Source organism: Mustela nigripes, chromosome 6, assembly GCF_022355385.1.
Source record: "Mustela nigripes isolate SB6536 chromosome 6, MUSNIG.SB6536, whole genome shotgun sequence".
Classification (NCBI taxonomy): Eukaryota; Metazoa; Chordata; class Mammalia; order Carnivora; family Mustelidae; genus Mustela; species Mustela nigripes.
This window is the reverse complement of record NC_081562.1, coordinates 18905525-18933013: the sequence shown is the minus strand read 5'-3', so window position 1 is coordinate 18933013 and position 27489 is coordinate 18905525. Positions and strand designations below refer to the sequence as shown.

Here is a 27489-nt window from a genome sequence, read left to right as displayed (position 1 = left end):
CACTATATTATACATGCTAATTGCACATATTTTTCTTATTTAATTCTCCTAGTTCTCTTGCAGATGGATACTATGTCTTGCTCATTTTACCTTTAAGGAATCTGAAGCTTAGAAAAACTAAACAGCCAATTTTTTTCTGATTCTGGAACTTACCAGTTAGCCATTCTACCATATTGTTTCCCCAAAAGATAAAACATTATCGGGTGCTTCAAGATCCAAATATCTTTCCAACAATAATAATAATTAACAGTGTTATAAGCTTCCCATGATCCCAGATGTGGTATATTCTTGTTTAGAGGGTAAGGCAAGACTCTAAATTATGGAGGGGTACCATTCCTTACCACAAGAGTGAGCTAGGACCCATTTATATTATTATTGATAGGAATCTAGTAGCACACTATTCATTTAGCAAAAGCTAACCCTGTGGATATTATAAGCCCTTCTTTTTGCCCCACCTATCTTTATGAGATTTTGCCTGAGAAACAGCATCTAAAAGAAGGATGATAATAGTCTCTTTAAATTTCAGAGAGGAAGCAGTGACATTTTCAATAGACTGTGTTTCCATCTCAACTACTCCAAACAAGTAAGTATTATATGACATAAAGTCGAATAAAAGCCTGGCACCCTGTGAGAAATGCTAGGAAAATATTGTCCAGCATGGAATATTAGCAGCCTATTGTATAGCATAAAGTCCTAACTCAGCATTGACCTTCTCCTAAAAAGGGCAAAATGATGGGGGGGATGAGCAATTACCATATATAATACAGTGGATGTACTTTAGCTATTTTGCTGGTTTGGTCTGGAGACACGTGAAATTGTGGAGGACAATTTATATGTTTCAGTATCAACTTTGATTATCTCTTTACTTCAGGGAATCACAAGTTCCAATTCCAGGAGAGTTGGGTCAGACTTTCATCTCTGGGAGCCAAGAGAGTAAGTGTCATAAGAACAACTTGGTGCTTTGGGATGTGACTTTTAAAACCAAAGGACAAATGTGCACATTTCAAGAGACTTGTGGGATATCCCTGGTGGGATAGTTGCCTCTTCAACAAAGTAAAAGTTATATAGACTGGATGTAATGTCGTTCTGCTTAGACTCTTTTTTTTTTTTTTTTTCTGGAAATTACCTCATCCTACCTTTTCTCTGGTTATGGTGGGAATGGCCATTTTTTCCCAATAAGACCCTTTTCTCTGGCCATGGTGAATGGCCCAGAGCTGGCATCTTCTCTAATGCCAAGACTGAGTATGGTGGGGATATAAGGTAGACCCATTCCTGGGAAACATAAGATTTCTTCTATTGCCAAACTTTTGATTCAGGGTCTACCCAGTGGCTTTTCTGAGTGTTTCCTTAGACTGTACAGCAGTCCAAGACACTTCACCCAACATTATCTCTGCCTGCCCTTCTCCTTCACTTGCGGTCAGACTTACATTGTGTTCTGATGGCTTGCCCAGACTTTCCAGTTCCTCCCCTCTTTCACATGGGTATTTCCCCTAATAATATCCTACTCATTTAACCCTGTCTCATCTGTTTCCCCAAAGACCTGGGCTTATATACCTAGTTTGGATCCTACCTCCCCACACAGGAATTAAGGACCTCAAGAATCATTACATTGTTCTCTCCTCTGTTTCCTCTTCTGTAAAATGAAAGGGTTGGATAAGAGCACCCACCTCATAATGTTGTTATGAGTGCAGGTGATCTCCCTTACATGTTTACCTGGCATAACTGCATGCGAGAGAGCCTACTCTTTCAAGAGCCCTTGATTTTGATCCATTCTGTGAAGTTATTTATTAGCAACACCAGTTTGCTCAGGCTTCGGTGCTATCAGAGTCCACTCTGCCTCTATCTTTGTTAAAACACCTGATGTATTGTAGAATAAATTGTATGTTTGTTTCCCCACTGAAAAGTAAGCACCTTGAGGGCAGGTAACATGTTTCCTTCAGCTCTGTATCCTCCCCAGAGACACAGTGCTTTGAACAAACATAGCAAACCCGAAAAGCTGGCTAAATTGTTTTAATCTTTCTATAGAAGTAGTAGAATAGAGTTTAAATAGCAACCCTTGCATGGCTTCCTACTTCCAGCTATGCTCTTTATGGAGACAAATAGCACAGAGCCCCCTCCTATTTTGGGACTTACAGTTGGTGGGTTATGGTACAAGAAGTATCAGTAAAAAAATGCAGAAAAGAGAGTGCAGTGCATGGTTAACACGCTGGAGTCCATCTTGAGTTTAGATTCTGGTCTGGCCATTAGTTAGAGCAAGACCTTGGTAAGACATTCAGCCGTACTTAGCCCAAGTTTTTAAATCTCTACAATGGGGATAATTTTAATATTTACCCTATATAGTAATGATGAAGATTAACTGAAATAATTAACTGTAATCCTTACCACAGGCATGTGCTTAATAAATACCAGCTATTCTTACTGCCCACTGACCTTTTATAGTTACTGGTATCAAAGCACATCCCATAGGAGGGTGCTGCCTTTCCCTGGCTGAAGAAAGGGAACCTATTTACTGAGCGCTCAGGGCTTCCTTGAATGCTGGGATACCAGATGTATACTTCTTTTTTCTAGAGACTGGTGCATCCCTAGGAATCCCTAGGATTTAGGGAATTTATATTTGTCCCATAATTATTCATGGATTATCCAGATTTAGAAACTTTCTTACTCTTCAGAGGATACCACCTGACTCTACTTCAAAAATTTCTGTGATGTAAGAAATCACTACCAAAATTGTTTAAAAGCCTGGAAAAAAAAAGAAAGGGAAAAAAAAGTGCTGAAGGGTATTTTCCCTTGTGGGCAAGAGGTATTTATGTTGCCTTTAATAGTCTTGAAGGATGTTGTAAAACACTTCAGGGTTCAGACTGCTTAGACTGTTGATTTTATGGGCAGCTTGTTTAGTTAGCTGTTTGTGTTTGTGTTACATTTTTAAATTAAAAAAAAAAAAGTTTAAGCACACTATCTTCCCCAGAGGGAGTTGATTTTGGAATTGCTGAAAGGTTCAAATGTCATGGTATTTTAAAAGTGAAACACCACATTCTAGCAATTTCACTGACATGTGCTAAAGTTTCAGCACATTTTTACCTAAAAACTAGATTTGACTATTTTTTTTTCTCAAGCCTCCAAAATGCCATACATCTGACATATAACTTACACTGGGATATTTAAAGTAGTGTATGAAGTGATTTATATTGCTATGTTCTGAGGAGATGTGAGGCCCAGGGTTGTACCTTTTGGTGTCATTTCAACGCCATAGTGATGAGTTCACAGGATTAGTAGGAAAGGGTGTTGCCTTCCTCCACTCATTCTTTGTGTGTGTGACACATCTGGGCAGAACACTCAAATTCTGTGTCTAAATTTTCCTCCTCACTGAATTGAGAGAAATTTTGGAAGTTTGGAAGACTTGTCTGAACTTTTAGGATGAGCAAAATAACACTATGACAAGTTAAAGTGATTTGCATCTGTTTGAGGTTGATGGGAGCCTTTCAGCATATAAAAGTAAACATGCATGGTGCCAGGGGAGCTTTTCCAAGACAGAAAATGGCACAAGAACAATTCATGCATGTATATAGTTTTTAGAAATCAAAATTGCTTCATTTCACTTCTGTCTCTATCCTAATATTCATTTGAAGAAGGAAATAAATGTCATTATTTACAGAAAGACCAGAACATCCAACAGTGGCCTAAGTCAGCCAATATTGACAAAGTGACAGTAATAATGCTATATATTTATTAATTCATTTATGCTTTCCTTATTTTCTAGTCCTACAATGCCTCCTGGAACTATTCAAACATGCCACACTCACACCAAGGCATAAATATTGCATAGTCCCAAGTCTACAACAGTCAACAGAAATCCTTACCCAACCCTCAACCTGCACCTAATCTTGCACCTAATCATTTGAAATTTTTGTCTTGTCATAATTGTTATTTATAGCTGTGAAAAGAGCACATCGTATTTTCGCAGATGGCAGGGGTCTTTGAGTTGGTCTTTGATTACTTGACTTCCTGGATCTGGCCAGAAAGAAAGCCCCATATAAACATTTATATATTTTACACAGAATTTTATAAAACATTTTGGCATAAGAATCTCATCTTAGAAGAATGGGCCACTTGGTCAGTTTGGGTTTGATGTTAAATTTCTTGGTCTCTCAGTGGAAACTTTGGGGTTATTTTACCAGATAGAAGAATTGCCATCATGCTTAGTCTTTCATAGGTCTTGCTTTTAACATCCCACCTTCCTATAGAAATTCTGACCTTACTAATTAGAAAAGCCATGTAGGATGATATAAATCATTACCACTTTCTTTCCAGAGAGATAGTGATACATGCCTACTCAAATAAATGTATGTAACTTCATATGATCCAATGGGAACAGAAGTGTATGTATGCCAGGGTGAATTGAGGAAGTTAGAAGTTTATGGTTATGGAAGGGGAAAGTGGTACAAAAGGCATTGGATTGTTTTTTCCAATATCCCCAATCTCTAATAGAAGTAGGGGCAGGGGATGCTGGAATGCAGGCTGGATGCACTGAGGCTATGATTGTGCTGGGTCAAGAATGAGACCTCAGAATTTCTAAAGTTCCAAATTGGTTCCATGTGAAAGTTTCTGTTTTCTGATCTATGGAGCCATTCTCTCTCTCTGTAGATCAGATTGGAAGTAGTTGAAAAACATGGACCTTTAGAATATACAATAGAAAGAAAAGTGACTACTTTCTGCCCCTTCAACAATGTTCCCATTATTTCCTGAATAATATTTAATTTAGGACTAAACCTGGGCCTTTGAGAAGATAAAGGAATAATGTGATTTCTCCTGAATGATGAGTAGTTTTCACATAAGAATTTGCCTTCTCTGAAAGAAAAGCCAAGATTCTGTATTTACCTATAATTTTGGAAAGTGATTCACTCCAAATCCCTAGTGGTTGCAACAATGCTATAACACAAAACTATATAAACACACATAAACACACACATACACATGAAGAAAGTAGAGAAAAGAAAGAATCCCTTTCTCCTCAAAACTATTTTCTGTAGTTAATTATAGATTGTAAATTACCAGCAAGGACATTTAGAATTAAAATTAGTTGGATGCATTCTTTTTTCTTTCAAACTTCCACTTTTCAAAAGAGTTAGTTTCCTGACCAATGGGTCTTAAGACTATAACCATATTAGCTAATAAAATAGAGATAAGAATTTTCCAAATGTTTTCTAGCTCTTGTTGCTTATCTAACAATATTCCATCAGATCTGTAACTGAGCTTCTAGTATATGGTGAGGACTTTCTTGGCTGTTCACTAGAAGTACCAGGTATGGACTTACAGGTCCATTGTCCTACATCTTGCATAATTTCCCTGTTATTCTCAATTTCTATTTCTCTCTTTTTGAGTTTAAACATAAGTCAGTATTTCTAAATAATCTCTTTTGGTTGCTGGATAAAAGTGAGGTAGCACTAACGGCATTAAAGAGTCCCATCAAAGATGAACTCCAAACATGTGGACATCAGGGACAGGTGCTCAAATTTCAGTTAGCACCCTAAGGATGGAGAAGCTGTTTTTGACCTGGAAGTTTAGTGGCCACTGAAGAACATTTGTTAACTTCACCTGCTCCTTCTTTAAAAGTGGAGTTATCTTGCTTAGGTCAATAAATACTGTCACTGATTTCCATAGCAGTTAGTAGCTAGGCTTTTAATCATTTTGATGAGCATATAACCTGAGGAATTCTTCACTGAAAGAAAAGCCAAGAAATTGTATTTACCAAAAATTTTGGGAAACGATTCACCCCCAAATCCCTATCTTCATAAAAGGGCATCCTGATTTGTCTAAAACAATTTATCTTCTTATTGCTACCAAAGGTGTCCACCACTTTACCTTCAAACTATCAAATTTACCCTTGGATTAAAAGTCAGCTCCCTGTTACCTATTAAATAATGAAAAAGACTTATTCCCTTCACACAGACAAGTAAGAGAATAGACCTCATCTTTCCCCATGGATGTTAATGGACTTGAGAAATTGCAAAATGTTATTACTTAAGAAAACATTATTTCCTGTTGGTGGTTGGTGGGACGGTGGTCAAGGGGTGAAGGGAGAGGCTAGGGGCTCTTGGAGGACTCCTTTTTTTGGGCTTCTTTTTCCACCCTTACATCCTAACAGCACGCACATTTGAAGCTGTATGAGGTTTTGTTTGTTTTCAAGAGATGTTTGAAAGAAGATCAAATGCTTGTGAAAGGCACTGGATCGGCAGCCCTAGAAACTGAAATGTCCCGGAAGCTGTGTGAGCCCGGAAATATCCCACATTTCTATTTATTTTGGCAATTTTATTTAAAACTAGTAAGAGCTGGAGTTCATGCTACAATTAAATTTTCCTCAGGCACCATGAAATGAAAACACATATTACATTTGATTTTAACTGGTTGAGAAAAATGGTGGTTTCTGAAAGTTCATTCTGTGACCTTGAAATAAAAGTTAACAGCTCCTCACATGGGAGAGCTGAGCTTTCACTTAAGTTGGAATTATTCATAGAACTGGGGTTCTCTGGGTTGGAAAGACTCTTAGGTCACTGAGTTCCCTTCTATCATCTGCTTGAAGTCCCGATACCACCTCACCAAAAAGTGCTAGCAAGCTTGGCCTTGAAGGTTTTAGTGATACAAGACTCACTTCTACTTAAAGGGATCTATTTCTTTTCGGATGGCTCTAATTTTCAGAACTAGATAAAATAATGTTAACTAAAACTTTAATAGTGATTACTATGTGCCAGGAATCATTTTAAGCAATATAATATGTATTTGTACATAAATGCTCACATATACATATATATAGATATTATCTCAATAAATCCTTACAACCATAGAAAGTAGATTCAAATAGCACTGTTGTTTGACAGATGAGAAAACCAAGGCACAGGTGAATGACATGATTTGCCCAAGGCCACTCTCAGTAAGTAAGAGTCGGGAATTCAACCTGGGAAGCATGACTCTAGAGTCTGTATTCTTAACTGCTATGTCTTACTTCATCTTCAATCTTTATAATTTCCCTTCATCTTAGTACAGAGATTAGCACATTGTAGGTGCTCAATAAAAGTATTTTTTGACAATTTTATTTCAGGATCATGACTCCTTCCATCTTCCCATTAGTTTTACACACAATCATCAATTTGCACCAAGAAATGGTAGAAACAGAATTTTAAATGATGATCAGTACTCAGCTCACTTCCAAGAAAACATCCAGGAACGCAACAGGTATATAACGTTCACTATAAAGTACTACTCAGCCAGTTGTCACTTTTAGCAGTGGGTCCTTGAATGATTTCAGTTTAATCTCTAGAAATGCAAAGCTAGCCTGTATCAGTGCAATTCCTTTACCCTCCTTTTTCTTTCTTTCTTTTTTCTTTTTTTTTACTCTGTCCATGCCTCATTGCCCTATGCAAGGATGAGAGGAATCATTTCATCTCAGCAATGATGCTTATTTTTATGGTCTCCCACCACCCATCCACCTAGCATTATATGCCATGTATCACTAGGTGCTTGGTATTGACTATAGAAAGGAGGAGATAGAAAGACAATAATAGGTTCTTCATGCTTAATTTCTTCATATTATTCAGAAATCATATGTAGGCATTCATGATGACTGCTTTAGAGTTGATAAAACCCTTTCCAAAAAGAAATGTATTTTAATCCACAGTATGAGAGTTAAGCATTTTTTAACTAGAAAGTTCCATTCCTTTTTTTTTCTTTTAGAGTCTCTGACTCACTTCTTTTGAATGAAGTTTATCATAGAGTATAATTTAGAGTTTATCCAAAACCCTGAGTCATAATTGACATTTTCCCAGTCAACAATAAAATAGGGACAAGATAATCCTTTAAGGAACCTTTCCATAGGACATGAATTGTTAATTCTTCTGTGGAACTTGAAGAACCATCTGTGTATGCAGGCTACTCTCAGGTGGTGGTCACAATAAACATCGGCTTATGCATGAGACTGGTCTCAAAGCATGGATGTCTTAGTGAAGAGCTCTGCATCTCCTGAATAAGGTGGCTGGCTAGATGGGCTAAGGCACCAGCCTACCCTTGTCTATTCAGATAGGCCAAGCATTTGTAACCACAGCAGAAGTGGCTTAGCTCCCAACTTAGGCTTGGCATGTTTCTGATTGGACTTTTCCTCCCAGGTTGAGCCTTGGGCATGGCCTTATATGTTTTGTTATATTATATTTATTATATATCCTGTGTTTTCACTGCACCATAGAGCAAAGATGATCCTGAAGTAGAAGCATCAGGGGCATGAAGGATCAGGCAGAAAAGAGGTTCCTCTATACCATGACATCTTCAAAGTAGGTTACTTGGATGAAATGTTTCACTTCTTGGTTTAGTCATCTTCTTACACCAAGTGTCATCATTTGCTTGGCGACCACTTCTTTCCTACACCCTCTCTTAGGTCTTATAATTCATAATTTGGGTGATCTTGAGACTTTGTTTTATATCTGTGAAGACTCTAAGCCTACTAATTAAATCAAAGAAGCTGAAGGAGAAGATTTACAAGACCTGAATTCTATGGTTCTACTTGGCTTTATTTTTTACCTTCAGGAAAAACTATTAAGTTAAGAAGATTTCATGTGCCATCTATTTCTGCCCTGTCTTTTCCTTTTGGAATTATTTCTTAGTCCATGTTGATTATGTGCTCTTCTCTGATGGCCAGAAGGAGGGCAGCTTAGAACTCAAGCATGCCTTTACCCTTATATGGATCTCAGTATTCTTATCTTAAAAGTGAAGGGATTAAACCCATCAACTTCAGAAGCTTTTTGTCCTAGTGTTTCCATGGAACAGAAACTTACAAGATTTCATATCTGAAAACCTAGATTTGTGTGTGTGTGTGTGTGTGTGTGTGTGTGTGCATATAGGACAGAGATAGACATACACACAGAGTTTTATAGAAGATAGGATAAGAAGGCAATAATCAGACATTAGAAGTCTTCTGTTATGGGCTGAATTGTGTCTCTCCTTGGCCACTTGTTTGTTAAAGTCCTGACTCTCATTATTGAAAACATGTCCTCTTTGTTTATAGGAACTTCTAGCTTCCAAAAATGTATGAAAATATCTGTTGCTTAAGACACCCAGTCTGTGGTACATTGTTATGGCAGCCCAAGAGATGATACAACTAACACATTTTTATATCTGATTCCAAAGTGCAAAAAAAAAAAAAAAAAAGGTTCAGTGACCTTCTCTTGTAGGTTACCTCACCGGCCTCACAGGCTTTTAGGCAAATACTTTGTGCCCTTTGGCCTGAACCTGGACTTGACTAAGAATCCCAGCCTCCAATGACACTGCAGGAAAGAAAATCTGGGAACTTCTATGACACAATTCAGTCTTGCTGAGAATTTTGGGCTAATATTTAACTTTGGAGATATATGAACCCGGGCAATTCTTCTATAATAGCTTCACACAAAGTTTTAAAAATGCATATCAAAGCCTTGATTTCTATCTTAATTCTTTAACTCTTATTTATTTATTTATTTATTTTTTTTGAGGGGAATGTAGTGTCTTATTTGCCTCTTTCATAATTTGTGTTCTTTTTTTCATTCTTGCCTCTGTTTTCCTTTGGACTTCCTCGGGCATTACATTTCTCTTTTCCATTATCTCCATGTTTGTTATCCACATTCTACAAGAGGTTCCTTCTCCTTCCATCACATGCATTATCTAGCTCCACCAGGCCTACTGTTCTTCATTCCTCTATAGCACTTCCCACTTCTCTTTATCGCTGTCTGCTTCTCTCTCATCGTCCTTGCCTCTGTCTGCTTAGTCCTTCTCTCCTCCAGTTTCCTTTTTTTGCCTCTGTGTTCAGTTTCTAGCTCCAGTCTCCCTTCTCTGCTCTTTCTTCTTTCCTTCCATCTGCTGACTTGCTTCCGTCCCCACCTTCTGTTCCCCTCCTGGGCGTTCCTTTGGCCCACCTTTCCTTCTCCTCTGAGACTTCGTTTTCTTGGTGGTAGGTGGGGGATGATACTGTAAACATCACAAAAATAATTGTATTGAGAACAGGTGGTTCCCTTGGTGTGATAGAGCCTTTGAGTCAGCCCAGAATGCCTGGGCTCCATGTGGTACAGGAGACAACATTGGTGCTGGAGGGATGTCTAGGCCACAGCCAAAAGACCCAAACTTCTAGAACTCTGGGACTTATCTCTGACCCCCACCTTCTCCCCAGCTAGAAATTTTGAGGTACTGGGTCACCTGGGAAGAGAAAGAATTAACCTGCCTTTGTCCCCTCAAGCACACTTCTCAAACACATTCACTTAAGTTACTTCTATGATGCTTGCTCCCTGACTTACCCACTGGTTACTGTGTTCTCTGTGCACCAGATTGTGCCCAAGCCCTTTCCATCATTCATGGTGGCTCCCTGGGGTCACCTCTCCACTAAGCTCCCTGGTCATCCTCCAGGCTCAGCTGCCGACCAGGAATCAGCACATGTGTCACTGTGAACTTCTTGGTTTCTCTTCTTATGCTTTCTGCACAATGCTAGTTTTGGCTCCAAAGAGTAAAACCACAGTTTTTTGTTTTTGTTTTCTGGTTTTGGTTTTTCAAACAACGTTCCCAAGGAGACCTACTTGGACTTTGCTCTCCTTACCCACCCTTCCTCACTTTCTTTTTTTCTCCTTCACCTACCCCTGACTCTTCAGTTCTCATTCTTTCTACTTCAGGACTAAAATTTAAGCACTTCTCATTTTTTTACTCATTTATTCACTCATTCAACAAAATTTATAAAGTGACTAATATGCTGAGATGATTTATGTACTTTTGATGGTATAGATAGTAGTTGTAAGGTTTCTTTGAAGTCTAGGTCATAGATAAAGACACCTACAGATATTGATCATTAGAAATTTCTAGGTATTTCTAGAGCGAAACAGAAATTTCTATGTGTAGTGGGGGTTTTCTTTAATTGAATTTGTTACTGAATGTGAACTTCAAATAGTTCCCATTTTAACATATATTTTTTTACACCTTTGCAGAATACTAGACTTGAAAAGTTACATGCTTTGTTATTAATTACAATTATGAAAGATGGTAACACTTGTCCAATAGTTAATTTGTGCAGGATGTGCAAAGAAGTGCATGTCTATTTATTAATTCTTAAAACAGCTTGATGCAGTAGATATTATTACCCCAATTTTACTGATGAAACTAAGGTTTGGATAGGCCATGTTATTTGGCCAAGGGCTCTCAGCTGGTGACTGGTGAAATTAGGACTTCAGTTTTGTCTGATACCAAGGCTCACGTTTAGTGACTGTTCTCCATTGTCTTCTGGTATTAGACTGTCCAAAGCAGTGGAAAGGAGAATATGCAATGTGGAGTGACCAAAGGGATGGATATCTGAGGTGAGAATGGTACTTTTTTGACCTGTAAGCCAGGAGATCATGGGGCATAATTTCTGTCTGGCCTACCCACAAGTATCCTCAATCTCTTGAGGATGGTGGATCCCTCCCCACCAGCTGGCTTACCTTCTGAGCCTTGGGCATGTCGGTGTGGCGCTGGGCACGGACAGAGCGGGCAGACTTGGCAGGCTTGAGGGGTGCGCAGTACATCTCTAGCCTCCTCAGATCACAGCTCCGGAAGCAGCACTCGTCCACAATGCCTGTCTGAGGTGCCCTCCGACTGCTTGAACCATACCCCGTGGGCTTGTCTGTGCAAATCAAACACACAGTGGCCTGGCTTTAGAGGGGAAACGGCTTTCTTCAGAGTTCCACCCAGCCCCTGAAGCCTCTTCTCTTTTCATACCTGGTCCACCTACACATCTCAACCTCTTCCTAAAGTTTCCCCAACAATTCCTGACCCCACAGATCCTTCTGGATTCTGATGTGTCTCTGGACTCTGCCCCACACTCCTTAGCATCAACTCATGCAGCATGTACTTGATTTGTGTTAATTCTCGAGTTTTCAGAAACCTGTAGTCAAGGATCTTGTCTATGCCCAAATCTAGTCTTTCCTTAAATACTCGCTTAGGTTGGAGGCTGCTATGAATATTAATGAAAAGAAGATAATATTTTAAGTTTTCTTTATCTTTTTAGCAAATCTGTATAGTTTTTATACAGATGTGTCACAGTTTATACAGTTTATACTGTTTATAAACTGTTTAAACTGTTTATACAGTTTTATATAGCAGGATGGCTCAAGTGTTTGCTCTTTTGCTTAACTACTACTATTGTGACGTCAGGTCGAGTATCAAAGGAGTTTTAAGTCTGGAAAGGGCTCCTCATTTTACTGATATGGAAACTGAGACTCAAGCAATGACTTGCTTTAAGTAATTCATGCAATAAGGGGTTGAATCAGGATTCAAACTCAGATATATTCCCTGCAGAGTTCAAGTACTTCAGAGAGCCCAGGAAACCTGTCGTGTAACTATGGACAAGTCACTTAAGCCTCTTGGGCCCAGTTTATCCATTTGTAAAGTATATTTAATAATATCTTCATTATAAGAATTCTTTGAGGATTACATGAGATAATGTATGAAACGTGCTTAGAACATCACCTGACTTAAAGCAGATCCTAAAGAAATGTTTGTTACGTTCTCTGAGTACCCTTTTCCAGGATCTTATAGTCTGTGACAAAACAGCTTCAGTGTTAAGTGCATCCAGAAGCCTTGGAATTTGGAATTGATAACAGTACAAGTGTGACGGTGCTTCCTCTACTATCACCCTGGAGAGACCAGAACAATCAATTCTGTTTCTTATAAAATAACTACTACACTGAGACAGAATGAACTAAATGTCCATCTTTCATGTGATTTCTAATTACCCAGAGGGCACATCATGAATCAAATTTCTTTTGATGTTCGCAAATTAGTTAGACCTCTTTACTTGGCAAGTAGGTTTGGGTTTAGTTTTATTTTGCATTGTTTTGATTTGGACACATTTTTCCTGGCTCTAGAATTAAAAGAGAGGGCAAAACAAGCTTACATGAATTTGCCATGGGAACTGAAAGTGTACCTAAGTTCTGTGTAATCTTTTTGTTAAAGTAGAACTTCTGTTAAACCAAATCATGCTTATATACCAATAGATAAGGCAGACAAAAGTGAAACTGCTGTAACTCAGGCAAACGTGGGGGGACTGGCACTTGGCTTTCTCTCATCTCCCTTACTTCACTTGGGAGGCAGGAGGCCTGGTCTTCTGCATTGATAACCAGCCTTCATGGAGGAAAATTTGTGAACCACTGATCCTGAAGAGTCCAATCAATCAATCTGGCATATATTCAATCTTTATTCCCGACACAGAAGACAATGTTATAGTTTAAACAAAAAGTCTTATGTTTGTGCAATAATGACACCATTTTTGCAGAATGGTGTTTTGAAGGTCAAAATCCCCATGTATATTTTGAACTCCCTAGTTAGGGAAGATCAGACCCTTGGTAATGGCGTGCTACCAAACTAGTTTGGCTGCCTTGCTGCTTGAAGGGCCAACCGTTCATGGCATCCTCTACAAACCCAAATGTTTTCCTGATGTTTGGCGCAGCAGTCTGAGGATGCTTCCTCCCCGTAAGGCAGGTTTATTGTCATTCTTAGCACAGCTGAGGGTAGTAACTCAGGGAGGGTTCATTTGTGGTCTCTTTGGGTGGGGTCTGCTTTCTCACTTAGGGGCAAGCCCTGTGGGTGCCTCATGGTTGAGGGGTTTGGGAGGGACAGGCAGCTGGCCCCAATTGAAGCCTCAGTAGTGTTTTCACTTGCCATTGGAGAATCCACTAGTACAGAAGACTCTCTGGTTCTGCTCGCCAGCCGGGCTCTGGCAAGCTGAGACTTAGCCAGTCCCCTGGGCAATGTAAACAATGTTTTTTGTTTTTTGTTTTTATAATCTTTTCCTGGGACTATAAATTAGAGGAAAGACACAAATGGGCCTACATGGTTCATTGTAATCCACAAAGGACTTCTACATACTTTTTGCTAAGTGGATATTTCAAGAGGTTGATGGGGTCAGCCAGTTAAGTGTAGCTGATACACTGGTTTTTCTCTTAGGGTGGGAAGAAGGGGACTTGGCCTACGTTAAGGTATCCCTATTGTTCACCATAGGTAATGGTTGCTCTTTGTTGAAATGATACATTTCTTAATGGGACATAATTGGGATTTTTTTGCTGTATAGTGTAGAATAGAAATTTGAAGTTTAAAGGTGGGGCAGTAAAGGAGGTTCCAAAAACCTTCAAACTTGGCTAACTCAGAAACAACTAATTGCAAAATTCATGCTTAGGGAGATGGAGAGGGGTTGGGTCTGAAATTCCAGGACCCCTTTAGCATTTCCATTTCATGCATTTCTAATGTAATCTTCCTTCTGGAGGAAGACACCACCCTAAACCTTGGGTAGACAGAAAACACGATGTACTGCATATTCCCTTCTTGGAGACTATCAGTAGACATGAACCTCACCACAGGTCTATTTCCTCTTATGAAATGGAAAGTAATCATGAGCATAGCAAAAAACAAAAAAAAAACCAAACAAACAACAACAAAATACCCACAAACAAAACAAACAAACAAACAAACATACCTGGGTACCTGCTTTGTCATCTTTCTTAGATGAGCTCAGAATTTAACATGGCTCAGTCTATAAAATAGCTATGCTTTTCCAGTCCATAGATGAATGAATTTAGGAACAGAAATTTAGGACTTTTTTGTAATGCCCCATAAAAAAGTTTACCTTATATCCATATCTTCTTAAAAAAATATTGTTGAAATGGTGGTATATAGTCTTGGATTTTATCATACATGTAACTGCTGGTTAACTTTAGTTACCACAGTTCTAGAAAGATGTTTTTCTTTGTTCATATATTCATCATAATCTACAACAGACTAATGGCCCTTCATTGGGAATAAATGAATACAGCAAATGTTTGCCTATTGCCTTTTAAAGTTTATTTCATCCTTTGAAGTGTCCAATAAGCTCTATTTCTGGTTCTACATCAAGATATGTAACCAAAGAAATCATTTCTCACTAATTGAGAGGCCACAGTTGAGGGTCAATGTTTTGTCCTTTATCTTCAAATGCCTCATATGACTTCTTTTGTTTCTTTAAATTGAAGTACAGCTGACATACTCTATTATATTAGTTTTAGGTGCACAGCGTAGTGATTCAATATTTATTTACGTTATGAAATGGTCACCATGATAAATCTAGCTACTGTCTGTCACCATACAAAGTTATTACAATGCTATTACCTATTCTCTGTGTTGCACATTGCATTCTTATTTTTTGTTTATTTTATACTCCTTCCCCTCTGATTTGTTTTCTATGGCTGTTAGGCTGTTTCTCTTTTGTTTTGTTTGTTCCTTTGTGTTGTTTTTTAGATTCTGCATATAAGTGAAATTGTATGATATCTGTCTTTATCCATCTGACTTTTTTCACTTAGTATGATACCTCTAGGTCTGTCCATCTTACGACAAATGGCAAAATTCCATTTTTTTAATGATTGACTAATATTCCATTATATATACTATATACCACATATTTTTTATTCATTCATCTATTGATGGACACTTATTGCTTCCCTATCTTGGCTATTATAAATAATGTTGCAGTGAACATAGAGGTACACATATCTTTTCAAACCAGTGTCACATTTTCTTCAGATAAATACCCAGAAGTAGAATTCCTGGATTATAGGTTCTATTTTTAATTTTTTGAGGAACCTCCATACTGTTTTCCATACTGTGGCAGGACCATTTTGTATTCCCACAACCAGTACACTCCTATTACTTTTTTTAGAGAACCAAAATTTGGTATTTGTTGCTTTGGGCTAAAACTAGAAGACTGAAACAATATGTTTCACTGGAAAGGTTGTAAAATCATTTGCTCCAATATCAATTTTGAGGAAAATAGGGACTTATTATGACATGTAAATTATAGCTGTTGTCATCATGATTAATTTTTAAATGAGATAGAATGAATTTTTCTATCCTTGCTTTTATAAACTCCTCATTAGGAACTATGTAATTCTGCTCCAGTGGGCAGTGTCAGAACTGGTAGGTGAATGGGAAACAAATATTGCCTTAGTATAAGAAGAAACTTCTAACAATTTGTACTCAAAAGTGTTAAAAAGGGGATAAACATCTTTTAAAGATAATGAACTACCCATTGTTAGAAACAGTTAAGTAAAGACTATATGAACACCTGCCAGAGATCTTAGGAACATATTCCTGTACTGTACACAGTGTATGACTGCCATGGTGCCATCTATTTCAGATTCTGTAACAAGTAAAAAGTGGAGGAGAAAACCCTTCTAGGTCAAATATTCAGTATGGTTGGAAGTTACTTACATTGTCTTCAAGAAAGAGGTTTAAATATTTTTTTAACTTAGAAAGTGAAAATATTTTTTTTTCCATTTATTACTTGAGTTCCCCAAGAGGCTTAAAGTATGTTTTCCTCACTTGGGACTACCAAAAAAGAAATAGAATAGAAAAACAAGAGTCCTTTCTACAAGTAGGTACATTCACAGAGTTCTGTGGTAGTGGCATTATGAAGTGACTATATACTCATGAAGTGACTATATAGCATGAACAGATAACACGTATAAAATCAGACAAATTTTTTTCTTGCTGACAGAGTCTTGACATTGAAATTTTACTTATTTATTTATTTAATTAGTCAGTACTTTTGCTCCAAAGCATGCACACCAAATGTTGCTTAGCAGACAAACTGGCCACCACCTAACCTAGGCTTTGACTCCACTACGCATAGGCATAACATGTAGTCACAGTGCACTGCTGTGTCTTGAAAGTAGGCGAACAGACAGAATTCCAATGGTTAAGCAGCTGGCTTCTATAATAATAGCACTTCCCTTTAAATAATGCATGGTCAGTGGAGTAATTCAATAATCTTCAGGGCAAACTTGCTAGTTACAAGGGTTTTGGGCAGAATTGTGGCATCATCAAAACCACACCAATTAGCTGAGTCTCACATTTTGTCATGGAGGCAAGCAACTTGCTTCCCTCCATCTCTGAAGGAGAAGGTGTAATGCTGAGATTAAACTGGGAGAATAATTTCTAAAACAAAGAACTCTAGTTGTGCATTACTGGTAGAAATGATACTAACTCTTCTGGTGCTACGTATGCCTGTGCTTCTTATAGGTTTCTCGGAAGGCAGTTGGGATGCTGTACTGAATTTTAATTTCCTTTGAAACTTCCTCTCCTATTGAGAAAGCTTTACTTTAATTATTTAAACCCTGTCAATGGAAAGAGGAGACATTGATTTGAAGTATCAATATTTAAACAATGAAAAATGCAAACATTTTGCAAACAGGGAAATATTCTGTTCTGAAGACACAACTTGCGACTATTTGGGTTCTGAGGAATAAAACTATTTTCTAGAAATTGCTAACAGGAATAGGTTCTAAAGTCAATCATACTTGGAAGGCAGAGAAAAAGAAATAAGACAATTCAAGTTGGCTGTTTCTAAAAAAAATCCACAACTATGTGTTTGATGGAAAACACAAATGGAGTTATTAAGTAATAAGAAACTACTTCCATTTAACTTTGATTAACTGAAGATTGATCTCAAAATTAACTACTATAGTAAGAATCCGCAGAAGCCAGAAAATTGGGTTTCTTACACCAACTATTTATCCAAAACCTCCAGACATGTTGACAATTCAGAGTAACTCAGAATGATTAATTTCTTAGGGCAATGTTTTCCCATGGGCCACCTTGTCTAATAAAAAATCATTCAGTTGACATAATTTTGCATGGTATACTCTAGGAAAGTTGGGTAAAATAGGAGTAATCTTGAACTTGTCTCTATTTTAGCATTTTAATTGTTATTTTCATTGGTGGAAAAGTGAGAATTACTTCTCAATCCTTCATACACATTTTATGGCTTCATATGGAAAACTAGACTCCTTTCATGAATTTCTAACATAAGGAAAATTGCGATAAGGCTATTTATCCAAACACAAAATGTGATACATTGATGGTTGATATTTTCTGAATTCATAGGATTGGCATTTAGCTTAAAGACTTTTGATGAGTCAGTATTTTACCTTTAAAAAATTTTTATGGAAATCACACTTGAATGAAAACAATTATTGAGATATATGTTATCATACGATTAGTAAAGACACAGAAAGAGGCTTTCACTTCTGTAAACTAGGTACATTATTATGCACTTAGAATAATATACATGCACACACTTACACATGTATCAGGGAGTCAAGTGACTTACCATCAGTATCAAGGCTATTGTCATACCCTTTGAAATTAAGATTGTTTTTGAAGAAGTTTTTCTGCCTTATATGTTGCTAGTGGATTCTACACATTTCTGCTTTTCTACACAAGAGCTTTCCAAGTAGGATTGACCTTTGGCATTTGCAAAAGTGAACACTGAGAAAATGTCCACTTTTCTATGAACTACCTATCATGAACTTTTCTGGAAAACCTATCAGACTTAGGCATTGATTTCATTTTGGCCTATGTTAATTTTTAACTGCCGGTGTTTGCTGGTCCCACTACTTCTCAGTTGGACGAGGTCATCTTTTCTAGGAATCTTGGCTCTACTTGACCCCACCCCCACCCCCACCACTCAGCAACTCTTTCTCAGCTACTAAATCCCCACAACCCCAAAAGACCAAAATCTTCTCGTTACCCAATCAAGTCAATGTTTGTGTATCTGTGGGTCTGAAAGGAATGAAGGAGAGATCTATGGGGCTTCCATTTTCTTTAAAGCCTCCTTTCTTTTGGAAGCCTCATCTCAAGGGCAGGTGTAAAAATAGTGTTACTTAGTCCACCTCTATCTCTAAGACCAGGAAACTAAAGCACAAGGCCTAGGGACAAGAGCAGAAATATTACCGTTTTAGGACTCTGGAGAAATGGGCCAACAGAGTGGGAAGCAACATGATGTATTACTTTAGCCTGATACAATGCCCTGGAGGACAACCGTCTTGCCAGGACAGCACAATTTACTAGCTTAGGTCTGATTCCAAGGCTTGGAGGAGATAGATGTAGCCAACAAAATTATGTTTTGGCAAGAGAAATGCTTTGCTGGACAGAAATGTTGCCCTAAGGGAATGGTTTGGTTTATCAACGTCTAAGGTAAACGATAATCAAATGCCAAGAGGTCATTTTTATGTTTGAATGACTTCAGTTGGGCCTGCTATATAAGTTAGCTACCATTTTCTAGTTACATAGTTTCAGTTATTTAGAACATATTGCAGGATTTGAGCATGATCTGCCTGTGACATCAGTCATACCAATGAAGGAGGCAATATGTGGAATGGCTAAAAGCACAGGTTTTGGAATCAGACAGATCTGGATTCTGCCACTTATTCACTGTTCACCTTGGGCAAGGCACCAAATATTCTAAGACCCAGAAGTTATAGAAAATGGACATATGTAAAAGAGTACCTCCAAGATTAAGTGATAATGTGTGCAATGTATCTTGTACAATGTCTGGTATGCAGTAAGGTCTGGATAAATGTTAGCTATTTTAAGCAGTATAATTACGGAGTTGAGTTGGATAACATAGCTCGCTGGGCAGGTGTTGTCCTCCTCTCTTAATCTTAAAAATGTATCCTTTCCAATGTTTTGTTGAAAAGATCCTTTCTAGATAGAGGAGGACTACTTGCCATTAAAGTAAATGAATAACCGTTCCCTTGGAAAGGATATCCAAACTATAGTTTGTCTAGATTGTTCTAAATAGTTTCAATCTAGAATAGACCCTTTGAAAATGGGTGCATCTATCAAGTCAAACAAGGCAAAGTCATATGGGCTTATCTTGAACTCTTGTTACCTTTGACTTTTCCCCAATAGCTATTCAGTGTTACCATCCCCATCCATCCACTTCTTTGAGAAACAGTGTTGCAAGGCATGAGGTGTGTGCGGGCAAAATAGGTGGTGAGAAGTGGTTTCCCAATCACTTTCCACCAGCGTCTGTATTTTTCTCCTCTCTCTTCACTTCATGCCTCAGCTCTTTCTTTCCTCTTCTTTTCTGAATCTTCTCCTCTCTTCCTACTGACAACCGCTGATGTTTTTACTTACTGATGAATTCTAAGACAATTTCTATGCAGACTTCATAGTAGCCTAGGAATTAGAGTTTAGTTCCCTCCCCAGAATGACTGAAAACTAGGGCTACCTCCCCTACCAACCTCACTTTGGGAATAAGCAGTCACCAAGTATACAGTGTCACCAGGCCCACTTAGTCACTACTCCATCTTGGACCCATGCCTGAATAAGATAAAAATAGACAACAAAGAGAAAGAATATGAAGGGATGTTGAGGAATTACGTATATGGACTTCACTTATCTCATTTTTTTAAGAAAGAATATGATGGAAATTGTAAGATGAGTCTGGCTCCAACCTGGAGATTGTAGCCATGCTACCAACTTTATCTCTTCTACTTGCATTGTTACTGTTCGTTTATTCTTTCAAATGTGGTAAGAGAGGCCTTGTAGGCAAAACATAAGGCACTGGTGAATAGAGGGTAACACCCTTCTCTCTGGTGCCACAGAAAGATGAATCAGCCAAAAGAGTATTGAAACACATTCTCTTTATTTTTAGTTTCACTCTAAAGTCTATCATTTCTCTTTTCTTTGCAACTTGGCTCCTGCTCTGCGTTCTCAGGGGCCCTGTTCCCTGTCAGTCTCCCCACTCAGGCCTCTGTGTTTTGCTCAGGGCACATCTGGAGATTTTCCCAGGGGTGGGTGTGACACAGTCAGGATGGCAGGTGAAGGGGTGACAGCTGCCAGGGCAGTCTGGCGTGTCTGACGGGAGAGTGTTGGGAGGGGGAGGCCCCGTAAGGAGAGGCACTGGGCCTGCCTCAGGGAGTGAGCTGCTGGAAGGCCGCCTCCACAGCAGCAGACATAGTTCTCGGCATTATTGTAGAGAAGGAACAGCCAGAGTGAGCGACAGATTGAACACGGGGAGTGAAGGAGGAGGAGGAAGGGAAGGAGAAAGTGGCCAGGGTGTTACATGATATAAATGACCACATGGCGTGCAGTTTAGTGCCAGTTGGGTTGTGTGTGATGTCCCTTTCATGCCGGTGTGTTAACAGTGCTGTTCCTGAATTGAAAGGTCCTGGGAAGTGTTTCTGTAACACCTACAAGAGTGTCATATGCAGAGAGGGAAGAAGAAGAAGGCCATGTGGTATATTGAAAGCAACATTGGATTTTAGCTCCAGATCCTTGGTGCAAATTCACAGGTCACCTCAACTCTCTGAGATCCAATTTTCTCACGTTGACCACCAAAGTACTGGAGAGCATCAAGCACTCCTAACAACATGACCGTAAGGATTATCTGGCTGGTTATGCTACCCACTTTTTAATCAATAATGTACATATGGCATATCAGTGTTTCTCCTTAATCATCGGGAAATATATTGTGAAGAGAAGTTGGATGAGACAATCAGGAATTTCCTCTCTGTCAGGTTTAAATTTATTATGAAATAAATTTTAGGAAGGAAAGAGTTTAGGAAAAGCAAGGATCAGTGTTGGATTTGACGGAAGAAAATAGGGAATGTCTAATAGGGAGGCAGGCTTGAGTAAGAGGAGGGGACAAGACCATGTATAGGGATTGAAGAAGCCAGTTCAAGGAGGATACAGGTGTGAATTAGAAAGAGGGTAATAGGGGGAGTTATTTATTGGGGCTGTTGAAACAGCAGCGAGAATCAAACTACATTGTATGAACCAAGGTCCTGAAGGCTTAGAGGAGTAGGTGAGGGATGGCCTTCATTTGTGTGGGCACTTGGAAATGAAAATTAGTGTGAAATTGTGGGCACAGTCTTTTACCATTACTTTTTACAAAGCTGCATCTTCAAAAAATGAATAAGCAGACAAGCCCTGGGAGGGTTGCTAATACTGTTGGCCAGAATGCTAAACTTGTAGCCCTCAGAATGGCTACAACTTTATTTCGCTGGTTTTCTTGGTGTCTGTGTATGGTATATGAATCCTCTGTGAGATAATTCAGTTTCTTCCAGGGGAACACACGCATAGTTTCCCTGGAAAATTCCAGCTACAACCATATGCTGTCTCATCTCTGATAAAGTGAATGGGCTTCCAGATCGGTCATCATCTCTACAATTGGTACCCAACATCTGCCCAGCAGATAAAATTAGAAGATGACCACTATAAACATGGCTTTTCAAACATCACCTCTTTTTTTGGTAAACTAAACTAATGTTACGGTTACTAAAATTTTAAAATCTGTACAAGGAGTTCTCAAATTGTAGTATTATTTATCAAAATACCAAGCGGGTATGCAGATTAGACTGAACAGTTCATTTAGGGTTATTATATTATTTCAGGAACTTTCAGGTAAATTCTGGACTCATGAGACCATCTTTTATTTCTTTTCTTTCAGTGGAATTTTGCTGCTATAATTTTTCTCCCTTTTCTCTTAACATTTGATTATTTAAACATGACCAATAGACTTGAAAGGCTTTCCTTAAATTATTGTATTTTAGAATTTCATACATCTTTGGACATCATAGCAAACTTAAAGTCAACTAAAGAGATTTCTTAGCAATCTGGCAAATCACTAAGCCTGTAAGCTTTTAACCACCCACTCATCCTAATCTTCTTCCCCCAAATATTATTTTTCTGAATTGAAGAAGTAAATTATGAATAAGGAGAGGGATACATGTGGTTAAGTTGTGGCTTGTGTCCACGATAAATATTGTTCTTAATTTAATTTCATCTAAGACCGATAGCATGCCTACCTCTTTAAAACTTACGAACGTTATTTAGCAAATATTATTCTCAACTAAGTAAAATCTCTGATTTTCTTACTTATTTTACTAAATTTAGCAAAGAAAAACACTTTCATCTTTGATATTCAAAATCACAAAAGAGAAACCAAACTCCTTTCTTTTTATTTTTTTCCTCACATAGTCAAACATGCTGTGAATGACCACATTGCTCCGCTCTGGGATTCCACTCTGAGGCAGTGGCCTCTTGGCCTTCTATCCAGTCGCTCATTTCCATGAATTTACTTTCTGAGAACTAGAGACAGTTGCCCCAGAAGTTGTTTTTCACTTTATCCATGATTGGGGAATTCATTAGCCTCATTGGGAACAAGTAACCTGAGGACTAATGTGTCATATTGGGACAGGATATTGCTTGTGGGACATTTTATTTCCTTTAACACTTGCCTTCTGTCTGCTCTCTTTGGCTCAGATCTGGGTTTGGGAAGGTTGCATGGAGGCACTGCTTATACTAATACTTAAGCAAATTAACTTTGTCTTAACTCCGGCAGGAAGTGAGGGCCCAAGTGAGGGCTAACAGATCTCTCCTGATGCTGAGTCTTTTAGCAGGGCAGTCTCAATTTTCTCTTCCCAGCTTTCCAGAAAGTATATTCTTCCCTGCAACCCCCCACCAAGTCTCTCATACCTGTGAGAAAGGAGAATATCAAGTCCATTGACTTCTTGATAGCTATGGTCTCCATAATCTCCAATATGTCAATTAGATGCGTGTTTGTATAAAAACTGCATATAGAAACCCTCAGTTTGATAAGAAGAAATGATCCTCAAGGTCTTGTAGCAACTTCTACGTACTTGGGGTGAGAGGAGAGAAGTAAAGCTCTTTGAATGAGTTGTAAGGGTTCTGATAAGAGAATGGGGGAGAGAGTTGCATACATCCTCATTTCTAAACTCAGAGTTCATGTCATTGATGAGGACTTCTTAAAGAAAAGAATGATAGGACAAAGGGGGCTGTTGGCCTAGAAACATTTTAATTACTTCTAAAGACTTGCTGACATTTATTTTTCTTTTCAAACAACTTCTTGTTTTCCTCTTCTCCTCCTCCTCCTTTGCTCTGGTTCAAGATGATACCCTGGTAAAGGTCACTTGTGAAGTCCTAGTCCTTACATATCTTCTCACTGAACCAGTGCTCCCACGGTCCACTGAGATCTGCCCTTGGCAGACATTTCCCGGAGTTAGACTATGAATCGTCATAAATTCCTTGCATTCTTCACAACATCTGTGCCTTCTTTTGCCACATCTTTTTTCCTGGTACTCAACAGGCCACAAATTACCCTGGACTTCTCTTTTCAGGCTGTTGATGTCTTAACACTCTCCTTTCAAACCAAATTCCTCTCTTGTCCTTGGCTGTTGCTCTTGGCTTCCCAGACTTCCCATCTCCCTCATCTGGGTTAGTCATCTGCGGCATCACCAGCAGTGTCTCTTTCTCTTAGCCTTCTATCTGGCCTGAAATTATGCATTTCTTCAAATGTCAGAGTTACTGTGCTCAACCATGCTCCCTGCTTGGATGCTTAGTTAAGCTCCCTAACATGATTTAAACACTCTAGTGCAGACAGTACCTCCCTGCATCAAGAACACTTGACAAGACTCAAACCCAGAGGATACTGGTTAGCCAGTGGAAGAGAAAGAACTATAATAAGACCCAAAGATACAATCAAATGAGGTTGCAAACTTTTCCAATAAACACAAGTTTCTCTTGGGAGTGAAAGGCAACATTTCATTCATTCTTTTGTTGATTTTATATTTAAACTTATTTTTTTGACATTTAGAACAATGGGGGCCTTTGCAATAAAAACATTACCTATAGCTTCCTTTTGCTGAGTGCTTTGTATTAAACTACTATAGTAAATAGTATTTTTCCTATTTTTTTTCATTTATATCCTACAGTACTACATGGAGTAGGCATTATTACTATATCCATTTTATGTATGAGCAAACTGATGCTTGGTAAGGTTAAGTAACTTGACCCAAATCATACAGTTAGAAAGTTGCAGAGCCAGTTCCCTTCAACTGAGGACACCTTGAAAATGGGAGAAATCCCTGGTGAGGAAAAACTCTGAATATGTAACTGTTACTCTGAATATGTAACTGTAACTGAATATGTAACTGATTCTCAAAGACATGTAATGCTAATATCCATAAAGGATGTGGAGGAGGCCATCTATGTCAGCCAACCCCATGGTTTGAGCATGAGCTGTGGACAGTTTTACACTAGGTATTTTAGACAGTGTCAGAAGGAATGGCATGCATGGCCTCAGCCCTTGAGAGAGAAGTCTATGCAATCCTGCAGTTTGGGGTACAGCTGGGTATGGGATGCTCACATCTCACCCCGTACACTGTGATTCTTTCCAGTTCCAGATGGGGCAGCAGCTGGGCCATCTTGTTTCCAATTCTTTTGAATTACCAATGTTATAACAACTTCAGGAGAAATTGAAATAAAGAAATTTTACCCATAATCTTGATATCTCAACAAATAATATTATCTTCACTTAAACATTTTTTTCTAGTTCTCATCCAGGTGCACACATCGTTTTGACATAGCTGTAGTCACAGCCTTAATTGAATGCAATATTGTTTTCTTTGCTTAACATTATATTACAAGCATTTTACACATTGCTACATAATCTTCATAATTATAATTTTAAAGCAGCAGAATATTTTATTGAGTAGATTTTTCATCATTTAGCTCTTTAACCGTTTTCCTGTTACTAGACATTTAGGCTATTTCCGGTTTTATCATTATTTTAACTAATCTAGCATTATTTTTGTGTACACATCTTTCTACTGTTTGAGATCATTTATAAGATCAGATTCTCGGGCGCCTGGGTGGCTCAGCAGGTTAAGCCTCTGCCCTCGGCTCAGGTCATGATCTCAGGGTCCTGGGATTGAGTCCCACATCGGGCTCCTTGCTCCACGGGGAGCCTGCTTCCCTCCATCTCCCTTTCTCTCTACCTGCCTCTCTGCCTACTTGTGATCTCTCTGTCAAATAAATAAAATCTTTAAAAAAAAAAAAAAGATCAGATTCTCAGTTGGAATGCCTGGGGGTTGCTCAGTCAGGTAAGTGGCTGCCTTAAGTGGCTCAGTTCATGGTCCCAGGGTCCAGGGATCAAGTCCCTCCTCAGTCTCCTTGCTTGCTCAACGGGGAGCCTGCTTTTCCCTCTGTCTGCAGCTCCCCCTGCTTGTGCATGGGGACTCTCTCTCTGACAAATAAATTAATAAAATCTTTTAAAAATAAAGAATAAATTCCCAGGAGTGGAATCATTAAGTCTCAAAGGATATGGTCAGACAACCCAATTTTGATGAAAGACCTTGATTTTTGCATAAAGATGCAAAGGAAAGACCAAAGGACTGAAGCAGAGAATTATATCCAGATATTTTCCCAGGATTAGAAAAGACACAACCAAGGTGGAGCACAAACAGGAATCTTACCTGCATCCCATGAATTAGAATAAAAGAACCAATTTCTGTTTTCAATTACTGGTACAGTTTCCTCTGAAGGAAACATGGGGTTTAACCAAGACTTAGGCTTGGCATCCAAAAGTTTGCTAAGTAAAAATAAAACCAGGAAAAATGAAATTGATGACAAGAGACCTTGGTTCTCAACTTTCAAAATTACCAAGTACCTATGAGGTTTCTTCTCTAAGGTGAGGAGAGTAGGACTTCAAGGAGGCCAGACAACATCATGCCCCAGTGTATGGAGCAGGGGAATTTGTATTGTAAATAACAAAAGTCTCTGTTCCTGTTCTCCTTCTGAACCCAAGTTCTACATGGAATGCCAGGCTCTTGCCTCACCCAGTTTTGGGGAGTAGTATCCCTGACCATTGGCCTCCCCATCTAACTCCAAATTTGGCAAACTATATCCGTCTTTCTTCTCCCACATTATTCTTCTCCTGCTTATTATCATTTAATCACAGATGTTTATGGAGCACCAAATATGTTCCAGATACTGCTCTCGGTACGGAGGATAAGTCAACAAAACAGATAAAAAGGGGTTAACAGGTCACTATTCCCTTAATAATCCTGATTACTGTGATAGCCTAGAAGGAGAATGTGTGCAGGGATGCTGAAATCAACAGTTCAATGACAGTTGCCCAGATCAACTGAAGTCTGAGTCTAGCAATAGGAGTTTCCTTCAGACCCTTGTGAAAATTCCTGTCTGAGGACTTCGCTTCTACCAACCTCTCTGAAGGTGTGAAATAGATTACTTTATACATCATTACCAGCATTTAACTACCTATTTAGCCTTTATTTTCTTTTTTTATGAAGATTGACACATTTTCCCAACTTGATTTGAAGCATCTTAAGAGCAGAAACTGTGTCTTATATTTCTGTGTCTAGAAGGACAGCACTGGGCACTAATGAGGCACTTCATAAAAGCTTATTGATTAGTGGATTGGTAAGTCAAATGCACAAACAGTATGCATAGGGGTGCAATATGAAGGCATTTTTATCTTGGTCAGAAAAAATCCAACATCAAGACTAGTCTCTGTGTCTCTGTTTATTTTAACTAATGTAGCAGTAAATACCTTCATTGAAATAGCTTTCTACTTCCTCAGATCATTTACAAAAATAAATCATATTAGTAAGGGCGATGATAATAGTATGTACCTCTCTCAAGTTGTGATGAGGTAAGGCACAAAGGGAGCTTGGAACAGTGAGCAGCACAGAGCAAACATGAAATGTCTCCTCTCCTCACCATCCATAGCATCACTACTCATGGATTAGTTGTGAGGCTGTGCAGGGAAGTTAGAGCTGTAGAACCTGTTTGCCTGAATTCAGATGCTGGCTCCACCATTTC

The 27489-nt window shown here is 38.6% G+C and overlaps 1 protein-coding gene and 1 long non-coding RNA gene across 8 annotated transcripts in view; one reads left to right on the top strand and one right to left on the bottom strand.

Annotated features, from left to right (window-relative positions):
• Positions 1 to 1512, top strand: part of LOC132019317 (uncharacterized) — a 51859-nt gene extending 50347 nt beyond the window's left edge. The window contains exons 3-4 of the long non-coding RNA XR_009404736.1: positions 527 to 583; positions 872 to 1512. This is a non-coding gene — a long non-coding RNA (uncharacterized LOC132019317). The remainder of the gene's footprint in view (positions 1 to 526; positions 584 to 871) is intronic.
• Positions 1 to 27489, bottom strand: part of IGF1 (insulin like growth factor 1) — a 78479-nt gene that overhangs the window by 10219 nt on the left and 40771 nt on the right. For 3 of the 7 annotated variants that reach the window (XM_059402225.1, XM_059402228.1, XM_059402229.1), the window contains exons 3-4: positions 11472 to 11653; positions 9930 to 9981 (exon numbers count right to left, since the gene is read on the bottom strand). In XM_059402225.1, coding sequence (XP_059258208.1) covers positions 9930 to 9981; positions 11472 to 11653 — 234 coding nt within the window. Of the gene's footprint in view, positions 1 to 9124; positions 9982 to 11471; positions 11654 to 27489 lie in introns of those variants that run through there. The other 4 variants (XM_059402231.1, XM_059402232.1, XM_059402226.1 and 1 more) reach the window with 3 other exon arrangements.